At 53.3% G+C, this 20,077-nt stretch overlaps 1 protein-coding gene across 10 annotated transcripts in view; it reads right to left on the bottom strand.

The window, feature by feature from the left end:
• Positions 1-20,077, bottom strand: part of MECOM (MDS1 and EVI1 complex locus) — a 377,863-nt gene that overhangs the window by 42,424 nt on the left and 315,362 nt on the right. For 7 of the 10 annotated variants that reach the window (XM_068954368.1, XM_068954365.1, XM_068954367.1 and 4 more), the window contains one exon: positions 11,625-11,759. In XM_068954368.1, coding sequence (XP_068810469.1) covers positions 11,625-11,759 — 135 coding nt within the window. Of the gene's footprint in view, positions 1-11,624; positions 11,760-12,136; positions 12,236-13,623; positions 13,843-20,077 lie in introns of those variants that run through there. The other 3 variants (XM_068954369.1, XM_068954372.1, XM_068954373.1) reach the window with 3 other exon arrangements.

Below are 20,077 nucleotides of genomic sequence, written 5' to 3'. Positions count from 1 at the left end.
TTCGATGGAGAGGTGCCAATTTAGACTATGGCAAACCTGCTCCTTCCAGCCCCCAAACCTTTTGAGCTTTAGGTTCTGTGAAGAGGAAAAAAGAGCTTGCTTTCAACAGCCTTTGCTGCAAAATGAGCTACGTGACGATAACTGCAGATACCACCAACAATTCATATGCTTAGTCATATAAAATCAACCTATACATTATCCATAAAATGTAACCCCAAATGACTCAAGGGACATAACCCCCATTCTCCTCTCGGTTGCAGTAGGAAAAGCTACGGGTACCAGCTAAAAACGGACCTGAGAGGATGATGCTGATGAAAGCAGAGGCATCAAACCACACACATTTTAATCATCTAGGAAGTCCAGAATGCCATGAGAGGTTTATACAAGTCAGGGTTGCTGCCCATTCCTTGCCTTCAAATGGGAATCAAAGGAAAAATTAGGCCAGAATGAAAAAGTGACCCCAGAAGCTCACCAGCAGCCCAAGCGGCTGGGGATGACCCTGCCACCGGTGGCGTCTGCTGCGGAGGCAGGTGGCCCCGCCGCTGGGAGCCGTGCACGAGTCACATTGTGACTCTGTGCTCGCTTTTAGGAAAGAGCAAGGAGGAGAGTCAGAGCTCTGTGCCAGGGCGAACGCACCCATCCACCCCTGGCCACTGCACACCCCCGAGAAAGCTCTCGCCGGCAACGGCGAGCCTCCGCGGAAAGGAAGTTACCTAAAATCTCTCTGGCTGCTTTTTGTCTCAGCAGGAAATGTGAAGAGCACTAAAAAGCTCCACGAAGCAGCTCAAATAAATATTAGCAACTTCCTCAGGCCTTGCTAAACCAAAACACATGACAGCTAGGTTTCCTAAGCTAACAAATGATGCGCTTGCGTTTTCTCTGACTAAGGTATCTTTAAAGGGTTATCTCTCAGATTATTAACTCTTAATACTCGCTTTAGTGCACTGAAAGACAGAGAAAAAGCCACTTCCACTACTTAAGGTCAAACAGATTTGTTTGTCACAAGCTAGCTACAGACACCCAGGGACACGCAGATACTGCCCTTGCCGGGACGCACGCTCATCGCCGCCCGAACGGTGGCCCCAGCACCAAGCAGATACCGCTCTCCTCCAGGAGGTGGCCGTATAGCCTAATGGTTTATTTCTGTGCAAGCGGCCTTTGCCCGCAGATATGTGCTAAATATCTAAAAATAACTTAATAAGACACATTTCCTCCGATTTGTTTTCTTTTCTTTTCCTCGTCCTGAACGCTCGGGAGCTGGCTTCGAGCGCGGCAGTCGGATCACCTGCGCCCCGCGAGCAGCGTGGCCACGCTGCCAGACGCGAGCGGGGAAGAGCGCGACTGTCCCAGCGCCCGGACATCTCCCACCCTGCTGGGACACGAGCCACGCGACGAAAACGCGTCGGTCACAACGTACGCGTGCCACAGCCCCCTAAATTCTCCCCATAAAAGACAGGAGTAGGAGCTCATGCCCAGCTTCCCCTCCCGGTCTGTCAAGATTAGCGCTCCCCTTTCTTCCACGCTGTCCTGGTCAAAGTGTCCCTTGGGTTTTCTTGGGCTTCTTATTTTTTTCCTTATCCTTTAGATAAATGTTTGCAAGTCGCATGCTTCGTTCTGGAATTCTGTTTCCCCTTAGAAAACAATGGACTTCTCTCAGCAACTTAGATCACCTCTTTTTTTGGCAGCTTTCAAAGGTTTAACTTTTTAGCTTCCTTTCTAGCAGCACGTTAGCCATTAAAATGTGACATATCAGAGCTCTGCCTTTACAGCTTGCACCAGTCCTTCCCGGCAACTGCAACTTTCACTCCTACGACAAAGCATTTTCAATCACTGCTGCGGTAGTACAAGCTCGCCCCGATTCTGCTCTGATTTAGCTTCATATAAATCAGGAGCACATCGATGAGGTCAGCAGCGCGGTGTTTGCATAGAACAGGTCAGACTCAGGGCATTTCTCTTGCTTGTAAGTACGTCCACGTTAATCTTACTTTTCACCGCTTTACACAGGGACGTGTAACCAACACAGCACATTGTTAACTCTAAAGTAAAAATAACGCCACTCTCATCAAATGAACGTTCCCTGGATTCTGCAAGAGGAGAAAGGAGATGGTGCTCGCACTAGTGATTCTGCGCCGACTCGCTGACGTAACGGCTCGCGAGCCGCACACCGCGGCTGAGGCAGTTCAAACTTCACCGGGTTCATTCTCCCTTGTAAGTGAGCACTGATTGATTATTTTTGAGAAGGCAAGGGTCTGAGAGAGAGCAGGGTGGGACGAGGGACGGGTTCGCGCGTGCCTCCTCTGCCAACGCACCTCCTGCCCCAGCCCCACGGCCCATTACTATAATCTTCTCCGGCACGGATACTGCCAATGGTGACAAATGATGCTGGCGGTCGTTACGCGGAGTTGGGCGCGCTAGGGACTCGCTTGGGGTGATGAAACTCATTTGATCAAAGAGTGAAAAGCCAGCTTTTAACTCTTGCAAATAAACCTGATGTCAACATTGCATCCAGTGAATACTTGCTTTAAGCAACACCTGTTCTTCCATTTATTAAGATAAATGTATTTAAATCTGACTCTTCTTTCTTTCTTTCCAGAACTATAATGGTCTCCATGCTTTTGAAAGGTAAGTTTAGTGTGATCAGCCTCAGCCAAGCCTTTGTTGCTGGCTCACTTTGGGTTGAAATAATACATGCATGACGTGCAACACCGTGCCCCAGCTGGGGACACTTCTGCAGGCCTGATGCGGCACCCCTCGCCCGGGAAAGGCCTGCCGAGAAGGTCCCAGGTGCCATTCCTGCTTTGCGCCGGTGCTTACGAAGGGCGGCAGCGCTCAAGCTAAAGCTCTGCCTAGGACAGCGCAGCTCTGCCCTCAGTTTACCTTGGTGCACCATGGTTTTGTGCTGCTCAGCCGGCCTTTGGAGGTCAGTGGCGTGCCAACATGAAGGAACAAACCAAAACCACAGCGAAGCTTGCGCCGGTATCTTCCCTCCTCCGCTCGGACTGCGCCGCCAAAGCTCTTTTGGTAGGCCTTTTCTCCTCTCGTAAAATAAGGCCACCTGGACTGTATACGTGCACGGTCCGTTTCAAAAAGCACCGCGTTATGGTGCATCATATCGCTTTGTAAAGGCCTGGTGCACCGCAGCACCTTCGCTGCAGGCATGGCACAAGTTTGTAACCAGCGTGTAAGTTCTGCAGCTAATTGTCGAGCCTGCCTATGCTGGCATTTGGAAATAAGCTGAAATACGGGAATACAGTAAGCTACCTATCAGAAACTATCTAGCCAGCCTTGCTGTACCTCAGGGGTGAGGCGAGAGGGGATATCCAGAAAAACTCCATGTTTCAGGTTAAGTGATATTTTTTATTTTGCATCTTAGATCCAAAGCCCTCCAAAAATAGGTCCAAGTGGCAGATCTGAAGCGCTAGCATTTCAGCATTATTATTATCATTTTAGTTATCATTAAAAATATATATTTTTAAAAATTAATGCTGCAGGCACAAAAAGAATCCCATTTGCACTAACAACTTATACACCGGATTGCAGTCCAATGAGGGTCTAAAATCAGACATGCTGAACTTCAAAACAAAATGATTGTGCAGATGAATTTGATCTGATTTTAATAAATGTCCTTCTAATTTCCAGGAATCCACTGGAATCATGCTGCCTGAGAAAAAGGGAGAAGCTCAAGCACGTTTGGTGGAAACGAGCCATGCTCGGGAAGTTTTTAAGCAGCAGAAGGCTGCGGAGGGCAGAGGCGTGGGGATGCAGCGAGCCCGCCGACCAGACTGCTGATAGCTCATAAATTACTCCCAAGCCATGTCTGTCTCCTCCTGGCTCTCCTGGCTTTGTAAGCCACCGTGAACTCTATTTCAGACATCATTTTTCAGTTTAGGCAACGGTAATGTGGAATATGTGGACTTTTGTATTCTAAAGCTTAAAGATTTCTTAGCTGCGCTCTTGACTATGCCGTAATTAAGGAAAGTTTTTAATTTTCTGACTTCAGCTGGACCAAGATTTCACCTCTGCAGCCTGCAAGCCCGTTTTGTTACCTAACTGTCTTTAGTTTCCTAACTGTACAACGCGCAAGCACACCAGTCTACGTTACAAACTACACACAGAGCTTCTGCACACTAGAGAAATGACCCAAACCGTAAAGTCCAGACGCGCGTTGCACATGCCCTGGGATCAGCGGTGTGTGACTGCAGTCTATAGAGGAAGAGCAAAATCGGATCCAGATCTGGAAACACTTTCAGAGTTCAGGGGGGCTGAAGCGGGGAGAAGCTGTGGGCAGCCTGACTCCTCGCTCCTCTGCGCCTGCGTACGCTGCAGGTCATCTATTTATGCTACCGAGCAGAAATAAAAGCTCCCAAACTGCAAAGCCATAAAGGGAAAGGGAGGGGAGGGGGGGGAAAAAAGGAACACACACAATTTACTTTTAAATGGATGAATAAGGCCTCATTGTTATGAATCCCAGTTTACTTTTCCTGGTCAGGCACTTGAAATTTTATTTATGCTTAATAGACTGCGTTTGGCATGTGTGAAGATGACAGCAGCGTGAATTATGATTGACCTTCAACCTATGCAGGAAGTTGTAATAATTGGACTAATAGCGCAAATGCAACTCCCTGCGAGATCAGCAGAGCCCCGGCCGGCCCCGGCTGCCGCCGCCTGCTCCCTTTGAAGTTCGCTGTCGCCCTCGGCCTGCCCCGGCGAAACCCGCACCGCTCGGGTCGAACGCTTTATCTGCCCTCGCGCCGTTCACTTGGCCGCTCCGCCGCCCACGAAGGGTTTCAGGGAAGCGACGGCAGCCCTGGGGGAAAAAAGCCAGGCTGCAGCCTCGGAGCCTGCACGAAGTCAGCAGCCGAGAGGAGCACGTGCGCCGTCCTCGCCCCGCGGAGCGGCCACGCTCTGCCGCAGCCGACCCGGCCCTCGGCAAACGCAGCTTCTAGAGCAGACGAGAGGTGCTATTCAGAGCCGGGAGCGGGTAGCTGATCCTGTTTATGCTTACATCACATACCTACTGTATTTAACTTACTTCTAGGGCTAAGGGGGGGGGGGGCATCAAATAACTTACGTCCCACGGCACGCTGGCGAGGGAGGGGATTCGCCTGACTTCAGCTGTTACAGAAGCCGACTAGGGAAAAGATGGGGAAAAGGAACAGAATTCAGCAAGCGTTAAGGGTGCCGGCAGCCACCATGAAAGCCTTGCGAGGTCCATCAGCTTCTGCAAAGAAGCCGCCGTTACCGCTCTCGCCTGGAAATCCCGGGCGAGGTTAAAAGCGCTGTATGTTGCCGGGGACAGAACAAGAGGGAGGCTCGCGCAGGGCGCGCGAGCACCTCGAAGCCGAAAACGTGGATGTTAACGAATTCCAGGTAAAGGGTTGTGGCTTCACTTTTGGCGGTAACGGCCTCCTGCGCTCCATCAGCGCGGGCGGAGGACAGCCCTTCCCATCGCGCCGGCCAAAGCAAAGCGCTCTCCCCTCCTGAAAGCCATAAAGCGCTTCCCAATAACCATCCGTCGCTGGAAATCACGGCAAAACCTCTCCCTCCCTGCGCGCATAGGTGTGCGCTTTTAGCACTCGGGACAAACCGCTCCGGGGGGGGGGGGGGGGAGGCCGCGCGCCCCCGCCGCCCAAGGAGGTTACGCCTGGAGGAAAAGGCAAAGCAAGCGCGCGGAGGACCCCCCGGCTCGGCCCGCTGCCCGTCGCCTCCGAAAAGCAAAGCGCTCCTTCGGAAGGAGAGGGGAACTCGCCTACAAAGGAAAACAAATTAAACGTCCAAAACTAATAACCAGCTTTACATTAAAGGGACTTGATCAACGTACGGATTTATGCCCCCCGGAAAATGAGAGGGACAAGTGAATAAATAATCTTGCAACGAGCTGCAATTAAGCATTGGGGGAATTTAAAAAAAAAAAAAAAAAAGGTGTCCGAACAGCTAAGGTTCAGTCTTCGCTCCTGCGATGAACAAGTCCCGCAGCTGGAGGGCTGTATTATGAAACCTGAGCCAGGTCCTTCTCGCCACGCTCAGGCAAATGATAAATTGAAATAAACTGGAGGGTTTTTTTTTTTTTTTTCTTCTTTTTCCCAGGGGTAACCTATAGGAGGCTTCCCAGAGCTCTGTACCAGGCCCAAAGAAAACTTCGGCAAAAACCCGCAGGCAAAGCCCCAGCGACGGACCGCCCGTGCACGCGTGTGCAGCAGGCGGCGGCGGGCGGGCGGGCGCCGGGGGGAGGCATCCTCGGCCCGGCCCTCCCTTCCAGAGCCCGCGAAGCGCGCGGCAGAACTGCAGGCCCTGCGCCCGGGCGAGCGCCAAGTCCTTTCCTTCCTCCTTTCCTAGAAGTCGAGAGAGCCCCGAAACAGCAGAGAGAGGAAGCAGCTCGCGGAGGTGCCGGAGCCAGCGCGCTCTCCTCCCGGGGCACCGGGAATCTCCGCTTTGCTGTCTCCCGAGATAACAAGCTTCCTCCTGCTGCCCCCAAGCAGCGAGGCGGCCGCGCAGGGTCCCTTCACGCGCCGTTCCTGCGCTTCGAAAGCACCGGGCCGTCCTCCTAGCTGCCATCGCCCCAACGATGCTCATGTCTCCTTCGGTCGCGGGCTGGTTCCCCCCCCCCCCCCCCCCCCGCCACCACCCCGGTGAATTTGAAGCCTGTGTGGAAAGGCCGGGGTGCCGGTTAGGGGATTGCCACATCCAGCCCCAGCTCCCAAGCGCGGGCCCTCCTCAGCGGGCGCCCGGGGCCGCGGCGCAGCGCTTGCAGCAGGGCTGCCCCCCGGCACCGGCGCCCGCCACCACGCACGCGGCCCGGCTCCCACCGCGCGGGCGGCCCGCCACGCTCTTCCCACGAACAGGGACGCGGCACGAAGGCAAGCGCACCCGGGAACAACGCGGGCCTCAAGCGACTGCATGGCGGCTGTCCTCCGCTCTCCCGCTTCCCTCCACCAAGCACAGAAACGGCTCCGTGAATTACAGCCCGGACCGCCTCTGTGGACGTCTCTCATCCTCTGTCTTCCTGCTGGTGAGTAGAGGGCTACGAGCTGACCACTTCTCATCCCAGAGAGATATTTTTGCTTAGAGACGGCGTGCCTGACTGCTTTTATTACCCGTGAGTGGTCAATACAAAGCTTACCACTCGGCACGGGTGACGGCAATCAGCTGCCGTGTTCAGCCCTACAAAAATCTCACCGCAGGGTTAGGTCACGTCAGGACAGGGCAACGCTGAGATCAGTAACGTGCCTTCAGCTACAGATAACACGGACGCACGTCAACGACTCGGCCGGAGCTTCACACGCAACATCGACTCTGGTCGCGGTCAACGCGGAATCGCAACTGCTGATTTCCTTACTCCACAGCCAGACTCACGCGACCCAGCTCCACTGGAGACGGGCTTCCAGTGCGAGCCGGATTAAGCTTTATTTGCTTAACAAACTGGTAAACTCCTAGGCAGAACAACGGCAGAACAGGGCTCCATACGAGCTTAGTGTGCGTGTGCCCTCCTGACCCGCAGCAGCCCAAAACCTTAACTTCACTCCCTGACAACAAAGCTTCAAGACTACTCCTTAAATACACAACTTCTGCAGGTGGCTGTAAGTTTAGGGCTGCTCGAGAAGCCTCTGTGTTTTTCTGTCTGCAGGCTGTACGCAGGGGAGGGGGCCAGAGGCAGTAAAGCCTGAAACATGAAGCTGTGTCTGCAGATTAAAAAAGTTCATAAAACCTGTAAGATGTGATCAGACATGGTAAAACCTACAGCAGTAGTTTCACTTGTGTAAGTTTATATCACTGACATTGCGCACGTTGTTAAGAGTATAATACTGCTGCTTTCCCCCCATTCCAGCAGCATGCACTCAAGCATAAAAAAAGAAAAAAGAAAAAAAAAACCCTATTTCAGCACACACAGCAAATCAAAACCTCAGTAAACTGATCCCGAATCACGTGGAATTTTCAATAGATAAAGCAAAGGGGACTTCAGGAGCTGCTCTGCTGGGGGAAGACCTGGAAACTAAGAGCAGTTTCACAGATCATGTGGCTCTATCACTGTCTGAGGTCTGCAAGCAACAACTAAGAGAAAAACAATATTCAGGAGTTTTAACTTAAACTGCTAACTACATTTCTTTAGGAAATGCACGTATTTTTTATAGCTTGAAGATGACTGTGGTCCCAGCTTGAAAATGCATTCTGCCTGCATGACAGCTCCCTTGCAAGACACTGCTAGAGTTATGCTGGATTTTCAACTGCGTTTTCATTACCACATATATTTACAAATAACGTTTTACTGACATGACAGTGCAGCCACAAAGCCTAACAGTGCTAATCATTCTGAAGCCATTAAAAGGTTGAACTAATAAGTGTCTAGCAATAATAGGAGAGAGTCGTCCAAGTTAGCAAAAACTGCTGTCGAATCCTAACCGACTCTGAGCTGAAAAAAATACATTCCAGGGAAATAATAGTGACAAGACTGTTTGCAGCTCTGCACATACTGTAGTCTCTTTGGGGAAAAGGAAAAAATGAGACTGCACTATTTGCGGAATTTTATTATTCATATACATCTTGAATTACATACTTTCAGGTTAGATGAGGTACGACAGGAGAGAATAGGAAGACAGCAAAGAGAAATCCTAGATCAACTTCATTTGAAATAAAGCAAACAAACAAAAACAAAAAAACAAACCCTACTTTTAAACCCTGCTCTGCTTCCAATCAGACGAAATACGAGTTACATCCAGCATACGTGTTTTGACTGCATCCCACCACTATCGAGCTGTTCATCTTAGCAAAGCTCATTTATACAGTTATAAGAAAGAGCCCAGGCCCTTTGTAAAGCCGATCCTAAGCGATGAAACCCAACCTCAAACACGACTCTGGGGGTGGGGTGGTATGTCTCCAAAAAAAAAATAAAAAAAAAAAGTCTATTAGAGAAAACAACAAAAAACAGTTTTTCTTTCCTTCTTTTTGTTCAGCGCAGAAGGGAGAGCTCAGCAGAGGGACCCGATCGCAGCAGGTCCGAGGTTCCCCCAACCCCTGCCTCCAGCAGCCTGCGAGCCATACCTGCCCGTCGGGCAGGCTGCAGCGCAGCCGTACAACCCCGCCGCCAGCCTCAGCCTCCGCGCGCTGGCAGGATCTTTCACCTTCTCAGGTACGGCGCAATGTTTGCTTGCGAATTTTACAGATGAGTTGCAGCAATTAGAGGCGAACAATTACCGCTGCTCGAGTGTCCCCGTCCTCGCCTCGGCAGCGGGCAGCCCCGCGCCCAGCGGGGACGTGGCCCGGGCGGCGAGGGGCGCCGCTGCCCTGCCTGGCACCGCTCAGCCCCGGGGGGAACGGGGGGAAACCACCGACGCTGCAGCTAACTCGTACAGGATCTCTGCCGCCACGGTATTTTTTTTTTTTTCTCGGTCTGGGCTCAGGAGAGGCGGACTGACAGAAATGCTGCCACACGCAGTATGTGCACAAACGCATATGCATGCTCAGTCCTGACTTATATCTGTCACTCCTTGCACACGGGCACGTTTGGCCATGTAATGTCCACTTCCCAGTTTGCCTTCCATTATATTTTATATTACCTCTCAGGAGTCTGTGCCAGAATAAAGCGGGAGGAGGAGCTGTTAGAAAGGCTCTTTGGGTTTAACATTCAAGAGCACATTTTTAGCATTAACTTTTTAGGCTACGGTCATAAAATGCTGGAGTATGTGTACAATGTTGTGGGTAAATTTTCAGTGTTTCCAGAGGGCCACATGAACAACAAGCTCTTGCTGACAGCATACGGTTCACAACACGCGACTTGAAAGGCGAGCGATTTTTAATTTTCAAATCTCAGCAACAATGAGCTATAAAAATATGGAATTACGAACAGCATGATACCGTGCAAAATAAAAAACAAGTCTCCAGTGAATGAAAGAAATTATTGGCAGCAGTACAGCCACCATTACCAAATCTCAGAAATGTAAACACTAAAAAAAGAGAAGCTTACAAGCACCACAACTTTCACTCCAAAAACGTCAAAACGCGTGTGCGCGTCAGTGTGTCAGGGGAGAGCTGCTGATATTTCAGCCCAGCATATATTTTGAGTTGCAGATCAACAATATCAATGTAAACACAGGAAGTTGTTTTTACCAATTCACATGATTCCATTTACAGTCTTACCTAGTTATGCCAGCTCTCACTGAACATAAAATACTTCAATTTCCTATTAAACCATACAGTTTTCTTTTCGTATCCCTGTTACATAAACGCTCTGCACTGAGAAAATTTATTGTTTTTCAGTACAAAACATATTTCAGCTTGGAGAACGTATTTTTCATTTACTAATAACCTTTATGGTTTCTTTAGTTAAACCAGCTGCTATATAAAAACTAAATTATATCTCAGTTGGTTGGTTCATTCAGTATTACATGTGCTCAGGGCTGAATTTTACAAGTTGAAAATTAAAGGAATCCTCTATCATAGTTTCTGAGAAAGTTATTTAAACTAGTTTTAATCAATTAGCTCTCATATGAGCTAAATATGTAATTCTATAATGCTGCTGGAAATAGCAGACTGTCCCACACTCATTTCCTATATGTAAGGAATTTGATTGGAAAGAATGATTTCTAATTGAAGCTTTGTGTCTGGTTGTGATTCTTCCTTCAGGGCTGTCAAGGCAATTAAATCAGCTAAAGATAATCTTTAACATTTACCTGATGCAGTTAATTAAGTGGTGAAAACGAAGCACAGTGGTTAGAAGAATCAAATGTTATACTGCTGGTATCAAAGTTGAAATTTGAAACAAGAATTCGCAATCAGTTGTTCCTTTGCTATTTTGGACATTTTACTTTAAAGAAGTAGAGCTTTCTTAACCTAACTTCACTCACTAAAACATTTCATAACGGCATGTATTATTTGCGAACTCAAGCAAACCTTGCTTTAAGAAGCACCTAATAACTCATCAGCATAACTGAAAACACAATGCTTCACTGTGTTGTTTCTCTGCCTATCCCAGGTTTTTGTTTTTTTTTTTTTTTTTTACAACACACAAGGACAAATAATGTTTGAGCCTAACAAGGAGTGGATTTTTTAAGTGCAATAAAAGAAAAGGAAAAGAAAACCACTAAAGATTCTAGTTCAGCACAGAAGTATTACGAGTTCTCGTGAAGGGTATGAGAAGGCATAATAACGTTCATGCACGTGTACGTTCAAATCCAAAGCCCTATACACCCAGCTATATTTGTAGGATTATCAGCTTTGCATCTTCACCCCCATTCTCTGCATTAATTTCACATTATAGTTCTTGATTAACTCAATGGTTTAATTTAGCAATCCAAGTGGATTGGAACAGGAACCAGAAATTGTTACTAACTCAAAACCAGAAAATACTGGCTTGGCATAGCTGAGAAAGTCGTCCCAGTTTTTATCAGGTATAAGATAAAAAAAAAAAAAGGGACTGCTTATGAATCAGACTACACCGTGGAAAAACAGAAAATTCGTATTATCTGCAGCCCATAGTCAAAATTACTCTACTCTGCATTTCACATCTGTGCCTTATCTTTTGCCATAATAGCAAACAGGCCAAAATCTGTTGTGAATTGCTGTTATTTTTTTTCTCCATTGACACCTTAGAGTTCCTTAAAAAGTAAGTCCAGAAAGTGAACGCCACATACCTGATCACTTATCTGACATGCAACAAGGTTGTGCTGATTGTAGCATCCAGCAAACTTGATATATTTGAGCCAGTTTCCTACATCTGGTTGACTGGCATCTATGCAGAACTTCACATTGCAAAACTCATCCAAGATCTAAAAAGAAGAATATGAAAGAGTAAGTCTTTCCACTCCTATCTGGGCATGCTAATTAAATGATAAATCACAGGTTTTCAGCTAAACCAATGGATAATAATACATGCAGGTTTACTCACAAATATGCTTTTCTGGTGAGATTTTTTTTAAAGGATTATATACAGAATTATATGCATATCAATAAAAGGACAGTAAATTTACTGGAAAAGGTCTTGACAAATGCTTACACATAATCAAGATGTTGTCTAATTACTGCTAACAAACACTATGTTAATTTACGAAGAATCTGATTTTCCTGGCATTCATCAGTGACTATTTACATTTAAAATTATGATTTAATTAAATGTGATTCTGTCAGGGAGTATAGCAAAAATTACTAAAATAGGTGGTGGTGTCCTCATGCGAGGTTTCTGGTTTGTTTCAGAATTTACGTTGTTTGCAGCTCCCAGTTAGCCTTTTCATACTTGTTACTCTGCCTACCAACCAAAGTTTGGCTCAGAGTTATTTATCTTGTTTTAATATTACGCTTCCCAAGCAGCCCTTCCGTGTAACACTCAAATCACTCCCCTTAATTGAAGCAAATAATAGAACTCCCTATGCCAAACGAAAGAAAATAAATAAAAAAACAATGTAAACACTCATGCAAAACATGGCAGTATTCAAGACATACCAATAAATGGTTCCAATTACGCAGACAATAAACAAATATAATGAGACTGCTTGCGGACAAGGTAGAAAGGATGTTCCCTTCTAATATTATGACAAATTGCTAATCATTACATCTGACTGAATATCATTATTTATTCGCGAGCTTTCGGACTGGCCTGTCCTAAACTCTCAGCGGTGTCCCAGGGAATACTTAACGCTAACGCCACATTGCTAACTTCTGCTGGCGGGCACATCCTGCACCGAAAGCAAGCTCCCCTCTTGTATTAAAAAAGGGGGGGGGGGGCTCGCACACATACACAACACGAAGAGAAAAGAGCGAGGGAGATTGTTTCCCCGGTGAAAAACATTTGTATTCACGTCAAGCCCGAGAGCACTTTTGGCCTCCGAGCTGAATGGCCAGGAATCCCGGTATTGTATATCATTTAGTTAATGAAAACCCAAGGAAGTTTCCTATCCGGGGCGAACAATATCGCCGAAGCCCGCTCGCGTTCATTAATTAAACGGGGCCGGCGGAGAGCGGCGCTGCCGGGGGCGGCGGCGGGGGGCGCGCAGGTAGCGCGGCGCGGGGCGCCGCCCGCCCGCCGCTGCCCCGGTCCGGCCCGGTGCGCTCCGGCCTCCCGAGCCGGGCCGGGCCGGGCGGGCAGGATCCGGCCGCAGCCGAGCGCTCCGCTCCGCGCCGCGCGGGAGCGTGTGGTGCCCGCCCGGGGCTGCCACAGGAAAACGGGATTTCTTCCTCTCCTGCTTCCCTGCCTCGCTCCCTCCGACAGCGCGGAGGGGGGAAGGGGGGGGGAAGCGGCGGAAACAAACAAACAAACAAACGAGCAGCCGAGCCGAGCCGAGCCGCGCCGAGCCGCGCAGCCCCGGGCCGGCCCCGCGCGAGGCTCCGCGGCGGCGGGACGCTCGGGCGCCGCGAGCACCTTCCCCTCGAGGCGCCGCGCTCCCGCCGCCTCTCTCCGCCCGGCCGGCGGTGGGGGGGCTCATCTTCCCTTTCACCCCCCAAATCCGCCGGGCCCCGGAGGCTGGGGGGGGGCTCGTCCCCCGTCCCCCCCGCCCCCCAACCACCACCACCCCGGGGGGCCGCGGCGGGGCAGGGCCGCGGCGGCCGCCCCGTCGCGCCGGGCAGCGGGGGGTGCCGGGGGGCGCCCCCGGGGAGGGGGGGGGGGGACGGCGGCGCCGCCGGGCTCGCTGCTCTTACCTTGTGTCGCCGGGAGCCTGCGGGGGCAGGGAAGGGGCGGGGGGGGGGGGAGAGAGAGAGAGAGAGAGAGGAGGAAGGGAAAAATATCCTTCAGGCGGCGGCGAGCAACATCTTGGCGTCAAACCCGGGCGCAGGAGGCTGGCGGAGGCCGCGGCCGTCGGTGTCCGGGGCGGCGGGGCTGCGGCGGGCGCTGCGCGGGCGCGCTGCGCTCCACCATTTGTCGGGAGGGCGCTGCTCGGCCCGGGGCGCCGGGCGGGGGGGGGGGGGGGGGCGTTGGGGAGGGGGGGGCGGCTCGGCCCGGAGGGCTCAGCGGCGGCCGCCGCGCTCGGCGGGCTTCCCCCGGCTCGCCATCACCTTCCCCTTTCGGCCCCTCCTGGTCTTATCGGCTGCCTTGGCGTGTGTGTGCGCGCGTGTGTGTGCAAAGAAAGTTATCGGGAGAAAGGGGGGGAGGAAAAAAAAAAAAATCCCTCTTTAAGGGAAGAAAAAAAAAAAAAAGAAAAAAAAAGAAAGGACACACCGCACAACAAAACAAACTTCTTTCACTTCTCGCCGGGGATGGCAGAAAGTGTGCGCGCCGGCGGAGGGAGGGAGGGAGGCGCGGAGGGAGGGAGGCAGGCAGGGAGGGAGGGGTGGGAGCTGCCCCCTCCCGCAGCCCCTCGGCGGAGCCTGCCCGCGGCGCTTCTCCCCCGGGGAGCGCGGCCCGGCCCGGCCCGGCCCCCCCTCCGCTCCCCGCCCACCCCGTCGGAGCCGCCCGCCGCCGCCGCCCGGGGTTCCCGTTTCGGGCACTGTCTCTTTAAAGCGGGGCTGCCCCGCCGCCCGCGCAGCGCCGGCGGCTCCCCCCCCCCCCCCCCGGCCCCGGCCCCGGGCGGCGGCGGCGGCGGCGCTCACGGCGCGCTTAAAGCGACAGCGGCCCCGCGGCCGGGGGTCACGGCGAGGTCGCGCAGCGGCCGCCCCGCCGCGGGGGCGCAGCGGCAGGCGGCGGCGCGGCCCCGGCCCCATCGCCGCCCGCCCGCCCCTCGCCGCGGAGCCGGGGCGCTGCAACGGGCCCCCGCGGGCCGCCGCCGTCCCGCCGCGGAGCCGCGGCCGGGAGCGCAGCGCCGCGACGGCCTCGCCCCCAGCCTCGCCCCGGCGGCGGCCGCCCGCGCAGCGCGGAGCCCCGACGCCCTCGCCGCGGCGGCGCGCAGCGCCCGCTTTCCGCCTCCTCAGCAGCCGGGGCGGCCCGGCTCGCAATTATTATTATTATTATTATTATTATTATTATTATTATTATTATTGCTACTACTGTTTTTAATGAAAGGCAGCCTTTTTGAGCGCTGCCTCTCCCGGCGAGTTTCCCCAAGACCCCGTTCTCGATAGCGGAACAATCATCCCATCTGCAGCCGCTTCCTAAACGATTTTTCTTTATTTATTTGGTAACGAATCTCATGAATGGAGCCGGCGGGAGGCTGGGCTACTTCTGACGGCGAGGCACGGGGCCACGCGGCGGGGAATTAATGACCCGGGAGCCCACTCCCACCCGCGGCCGCGGCCGCCGGGGGCTCCGCGGCTCTGCCGGCCCCGCGCAACCGCCGCCGGGGACCGCGGCGACGCGGTGCCGCCCGCTGCCCGGCCCAGGCGGCAAAGTTTGGCAGCGTCCAGGTTAACTACGGCTGTATATAAATAAATATCTATTTGGGGGAAGCGGGCAGAAAAAGAAGGCTGAACTTTATCTCTCGCTGCGCGTTCCAGAAGTGCCACCCACTTTTTTTTTTTCTTTAAGTGCAAATATATTTCTCAGCCTAAAAGTCGATTTCTCTTTACCGGGGGGCCGGGGAGGGGGCCAGGGAAGGAGGGCAGGGGGAGGGCGAGGAGCGGAGTGACAAGAGATGATGATTAATTCGTCTCAGCGGCCTGTTATCTGTGACATTGAACTGTTATTTCAGATAATGGCTATTGTTCGAGACGGGGAGGGGAGAGAGAAGGGAGAAGAAAAAAAAAAAAACCCGCACACAGTTGTGTTAGGTAGGACAGGAAAAAAATCCTTTGTCAACAACCTCAAAAAACCTGGTGGGAGATTCCCATAGAGCCCGGGCCTGAGAACCGCGCAGCCCGCCCGGTTTGCTGGACCATTGATTTCCTGCCCTCCCTCCGCTTGCCCATTGTGGGAGCCTTTCTCTCTCTCTTTCTCTCTCTCTCTCTCTCTCTCTCTCTCTCTCCTTTTTTTTTTTTAATTTAGCCATAAATTGGACCGGCTCGAGCTATGAGCTGTTCTATTTTCTTCCTGTCAGGATGAGGGATTTGTTTTATGATGCATTGTGTATTAAATACAAGTAATCTGGGAAACTGATTGCTCGAGCCCATAGGCCTGATCAGAGGCTCCGATAGGGAGCCGGCCCCCCCCCTCCTTCCCCGGCCCCCCCCCCCCCCCGGCACCGCCACAAAAGGAGGAAACGCCGGTGGATAAACAAAAGGGGCCTCCCGGTACCGGCTGCGGGCCCGGCCGGCACCGGGGCTCGGCGAGCGGGGCGCCGCCGCCGCCCGCCCGGCCGCGCCCGCCAGGTGGCGCCCGCCGCCGGGGCACGGCCGGCCGCCGCCGCCGCGGGACGCGGCCGCGCTGCGGAGCGCGCTGCGCGCCCCGCGGCTCCGCGCTCCTCGGCGGCCGGGGCAGAGCGGCTCCGCCGGCAGCCGGCCGACCGGCGGGCGGCAGGCCGGGGCACGCGGAGCTGCGCCCGCTGCCGCCGCTGCGGGAAGGGCGCTTTCGCCGTATATCCCTATTATTTTTAATTCTTTGAAACGCATCTGCGGCCCCTTCCACTCGGAAGGTTTGGTAGGCGCTTCCAGAGGCCCAGCTATTTCCACAGGGTCCCTTTCGCAATTGTTTATTTAAAATAAGTCGCTATATTAGTGGAGGCAGTAAGGAGTTAGTACTCAAGTCTGCTAGTAATTCCCACCAGGCTGTAAACTGATGCCTCTTTTAAGCCTTTAACTTCATGGTCGTCCCAGAAGTAAAAGTTCTCATAATGGAGACCCTATGGGCATCGTGCATTCCAGCACATCATTAAAGCTCAGCAAAGCAGTTCAGCCAAAGCCAGATGAAATAACTGCACTGTCCACTTTTAATGGGCTTCCTGTGGACAAACACTCTGCAGAGGACAATACTGAAAAAGCTGGCGATTTTTTTTTTAAATACCGTAAATGTTCATATTAAGCTTAATATTATCCTTACATTTATAGACCGAGCCACTTCATAACCACATTTTTAAGTGGGGTTTAGTGTTATATTTCTCAAGGTGACTAAACACAACACTGAGCATCCTGACTAACACTGTGGTAATCGTTTAAAATACTAGCCGAGTACATCAAACGGCGTGGGGGAAAGGAAAAGCACAGCAAAGCCCACAGAAAGCAACGGCCCTCCAACCTATCCAGCCACTGCAGGACAGACCCACGACAACAGTGACAAGCCGGAAAGGAAGGTTGTCACCATTTCTGCATGCTAATTCTCCCCCCCCACACACACCGTGTTGCACACATCGACTTTTTTTCCCCAATAAAATAAAGCAAAAACACAAACACTGCTTGTTGTTACAGGGGAAGAGCCGGATCACTCCTACCCCTGCCGCGATCGCGGTGGCCCACGCTGGAGCGGCCCGCGGCCCTTCGCGGGGCGCCGGCGGCTGCCCGCCTCGTCCCTCCCAGCCCAAAGGCCGCCTTCGAGCGAGGCAGAGGGAGAGGAGGAGGAAATTAAAGGTAAAAAAATGTAAATAAAAAATTTCCCTTGGTCTGGAAATGGGCCCAACTGAAAGCATGTTAATCTCCACCTCAGTAATTTGGTTCTTCTGGAGAAGACAGAAGCCCTGCTGCTGTGCCCTGCACTTCATAAATCACGTCTTTATGTGGACAAGGTCAGGGCACCTAACAGCTCAGACATGGGCCTTTGCAGTGGCTCGGAGGGCTCCGGCATGTTTATTCTCTCACACAGATCTCCGAGGAGTAGTCCAGCACGCTTCTAATTACTTTTGATTATTTTCATTTGCTAGGGTCAGTCTGGCTCTGCCGGGGCTGCCGGAGGGTGGATTTCCTCCCCCCGGGTGCGGCACGGCGGGGGATTAGCACTCCGCGCCGCCGGGGCACCGCCGCGGAGGCTGCGCGGGCCCCCGCGCTCGGGGGCTGCGCGGCGCCGCGGGCGGCTGCCCGCTTTGGGCGGCGCGTCGGGGCCGGCCCGGCGGAGCGCTCTGAGGCGGTCAGGAGTAGTTAGAAAGCGGCCCCCCCCCGGGGAATAACCGTTTGCCTCCGGGGGGAAAAATGCAATGTAAAGTAAAGAGAAAACGAACAAACACAAAAAACCCAACAAACACGAAACATATCGCGGCCCACCAAAAAAAAAAAAAAAAGAAAAGGAAAAAAAAAAGAAAAGAAGCGGAGCCCCAGGAGCTCCGCCCGGCGCCCGGCGGCCTCCTTCGCCCGCGGCCGGAGCGCGCAGCCGCCCCCCCCGCGGCCTGAACCCCACGCCAGGACAAACCAACCCGCGTGTGCGGGAGGCGCGCCGGGGCCGGGGCCGCCCGCGGGCACCGCCGCCCCGCCGAGCCCGCTGCGGCCGCCGCGATCCTGGCAGGGCTTTAACAACTATCTGATTACTCAGCAGAAGCGCTCCACTTTTTCTCTCCTCAAAATCCGCTCTCCAAAACAACGAGTTCCCTCGCTCCCAAATCTGAGCTTGACGCTCTGACTCCACCGCCTTTCTTCCCCTCTTGGAGCAGCTTAAAATGGACATCGTTTGTATCTCTGCCCCGCCGGGGGTTTGTTTCACCTTGCCTCGTTTCCGTGGGGTGCGAGGCAGACCCCCCGGCACCCTTGGCGACTCCCCCCGCTCCCAGGACTCCCCCAGTCGCGCTTTGCTCCCGTGCTCTTTTCCAAGGTAACCGCCAAAAAAGATAACTGCAGAAGTGGACTAGAGAGAGCACAAAACCCGGCACAAAACGCAGAATTTCCCTACGCCAGCACTTTCGCCTACTTTTGCACCTTGAGGCTGGCCTCTGCTGCGGTTCCCGCCGGCGCGGCGCGGGCGCGAGCGAGCTCCCAGCCAACCCCGCCGGCCGAGCCGGCCCTCCCGCGCGCACGCACGCACGCTCGCTCCTTTGCCGCACATCTGGGTGGGCGCTACCGCCGGGTCGGGGGACTTCTGTGTACGAACGTGTCGATCCGCCGGCTCCATCTTGTTGGGCTGGTTAGTGTCTGCTGTCCCGGCGCGCGGCGGCCTCTCTGCAGGTGTTGCGTGCAGTCGCCACTGATTGATGAGGGGAAATTTCCTGGCCAGGGGCTGACTGATGAGAAAGAGTTTTCTGGCAGGCCCCGAGGCTTGCTGCCGGCGTTTCGTCCTGAATCTTTTGGGGTGAACGCTGATGCCCGAGGCTCCCGTCAAGGGGGCATTGCCGCGCGCCACCCGTTCGCGCTGAAAATGGCCGATCGCAGGGGTTTTACCCTCTCGGTCAGTAAGGAAGGTGTAAAGAGAGGACAGACTGCTGCCTGCCTGGCTGAGCGGAGGAGCGGGTGAACTTGCTCATGCCTTGGGGAGAAAAGTGGGAGGAAAGGTTGGAAACCGCGTCGCAAGTGCCTTCTCCTTTCCTCCCGGAAAGCACGTTCGACCTGACCGCAGCATCTGGGCGCCGCTCGTGGGGAAAGCGGCCCTGCGGAGCAGAGGCTCCCGGGGCGCTCCCCAGAGGGGCGCTTCCAGGGCTGCGCTGACGTCCAGAGACGCAGCAAGGCAAACACCGGCAAAGAGGACCCGAGCACGTTTTGTAAAGTCACAAACGGCCCGTGCCCCTCGCAGCCAACCCGCAAACGAAACGCTGGTGCGATGCTGCTCATCCAGCCCCCTCCGGTGAGCACGCGCCTCGCACACGGAAACGAAGCGGGGAGCCCAAAGGTAGAAATCTCCTGGTTTTCCTCCTCCAAATCTTCCCCCAGGTTTCCCTGCCAAAGAGCGTGCTCTGGCTCTGGATGCCGAGGCCTGCTGCTGTTTTTGTGCGTGGTGCTCATTACTTCCATTACAGAAGAGCCTGGAAACCTCCGAATCCAGCCCAGGCCCTTCTCGCGCTCGCTGTTACTGAACGCGCAGAGCGAGACGGTCTGCAGCCAGGGGAGTTTGGCGCCCGTGCCTACTAAGATAAAAGCTAATTTTAAAAAACCACGTTAGCTAGCTCATTTTAGCACTTGCTATAGATGGAGCAGTTTAACGCACTGACTGACTGATGTGAGCGCTGGCCTCCCATCCACCCAAAAGCTGTGGGTATTTTCCTGTACTTTACCTTTCTCGTATTTTGAAAGAAAGCCAAAATTCTGGAGAATCTGGGAAGCTCCATCCTCGATGCCCTTGCTCTGCACCTCTCCCCGCGTGCTGGGCAGCCGGGAAGGGCTCTTTCTTCCAGTAAGCACCTAAGAGTAGAAGCCCTTACGCTGCTCCCCGAGCAGAGCG

The sequence above is a fragment of the Struthio camelus genome, chromosome 9 (assembly GCF_040807025.1).
Source record: "Struthio camelus isolate bStrCam1 chromosome 9, bStrCam1.hap1, whole genome shotgun sequence".
Classification (NCBI taxonomy): domain Eukaryota; kingdom Metazoa; phylum Chordata; class Aves; order Struthioniformes; family Struthionidae; genus Struthio; species Struthio camelus.
Note: the sequence above shows the minus strand (reverse complement) of the source record. Positions and strands in the feature narration are given on the sequence as shown.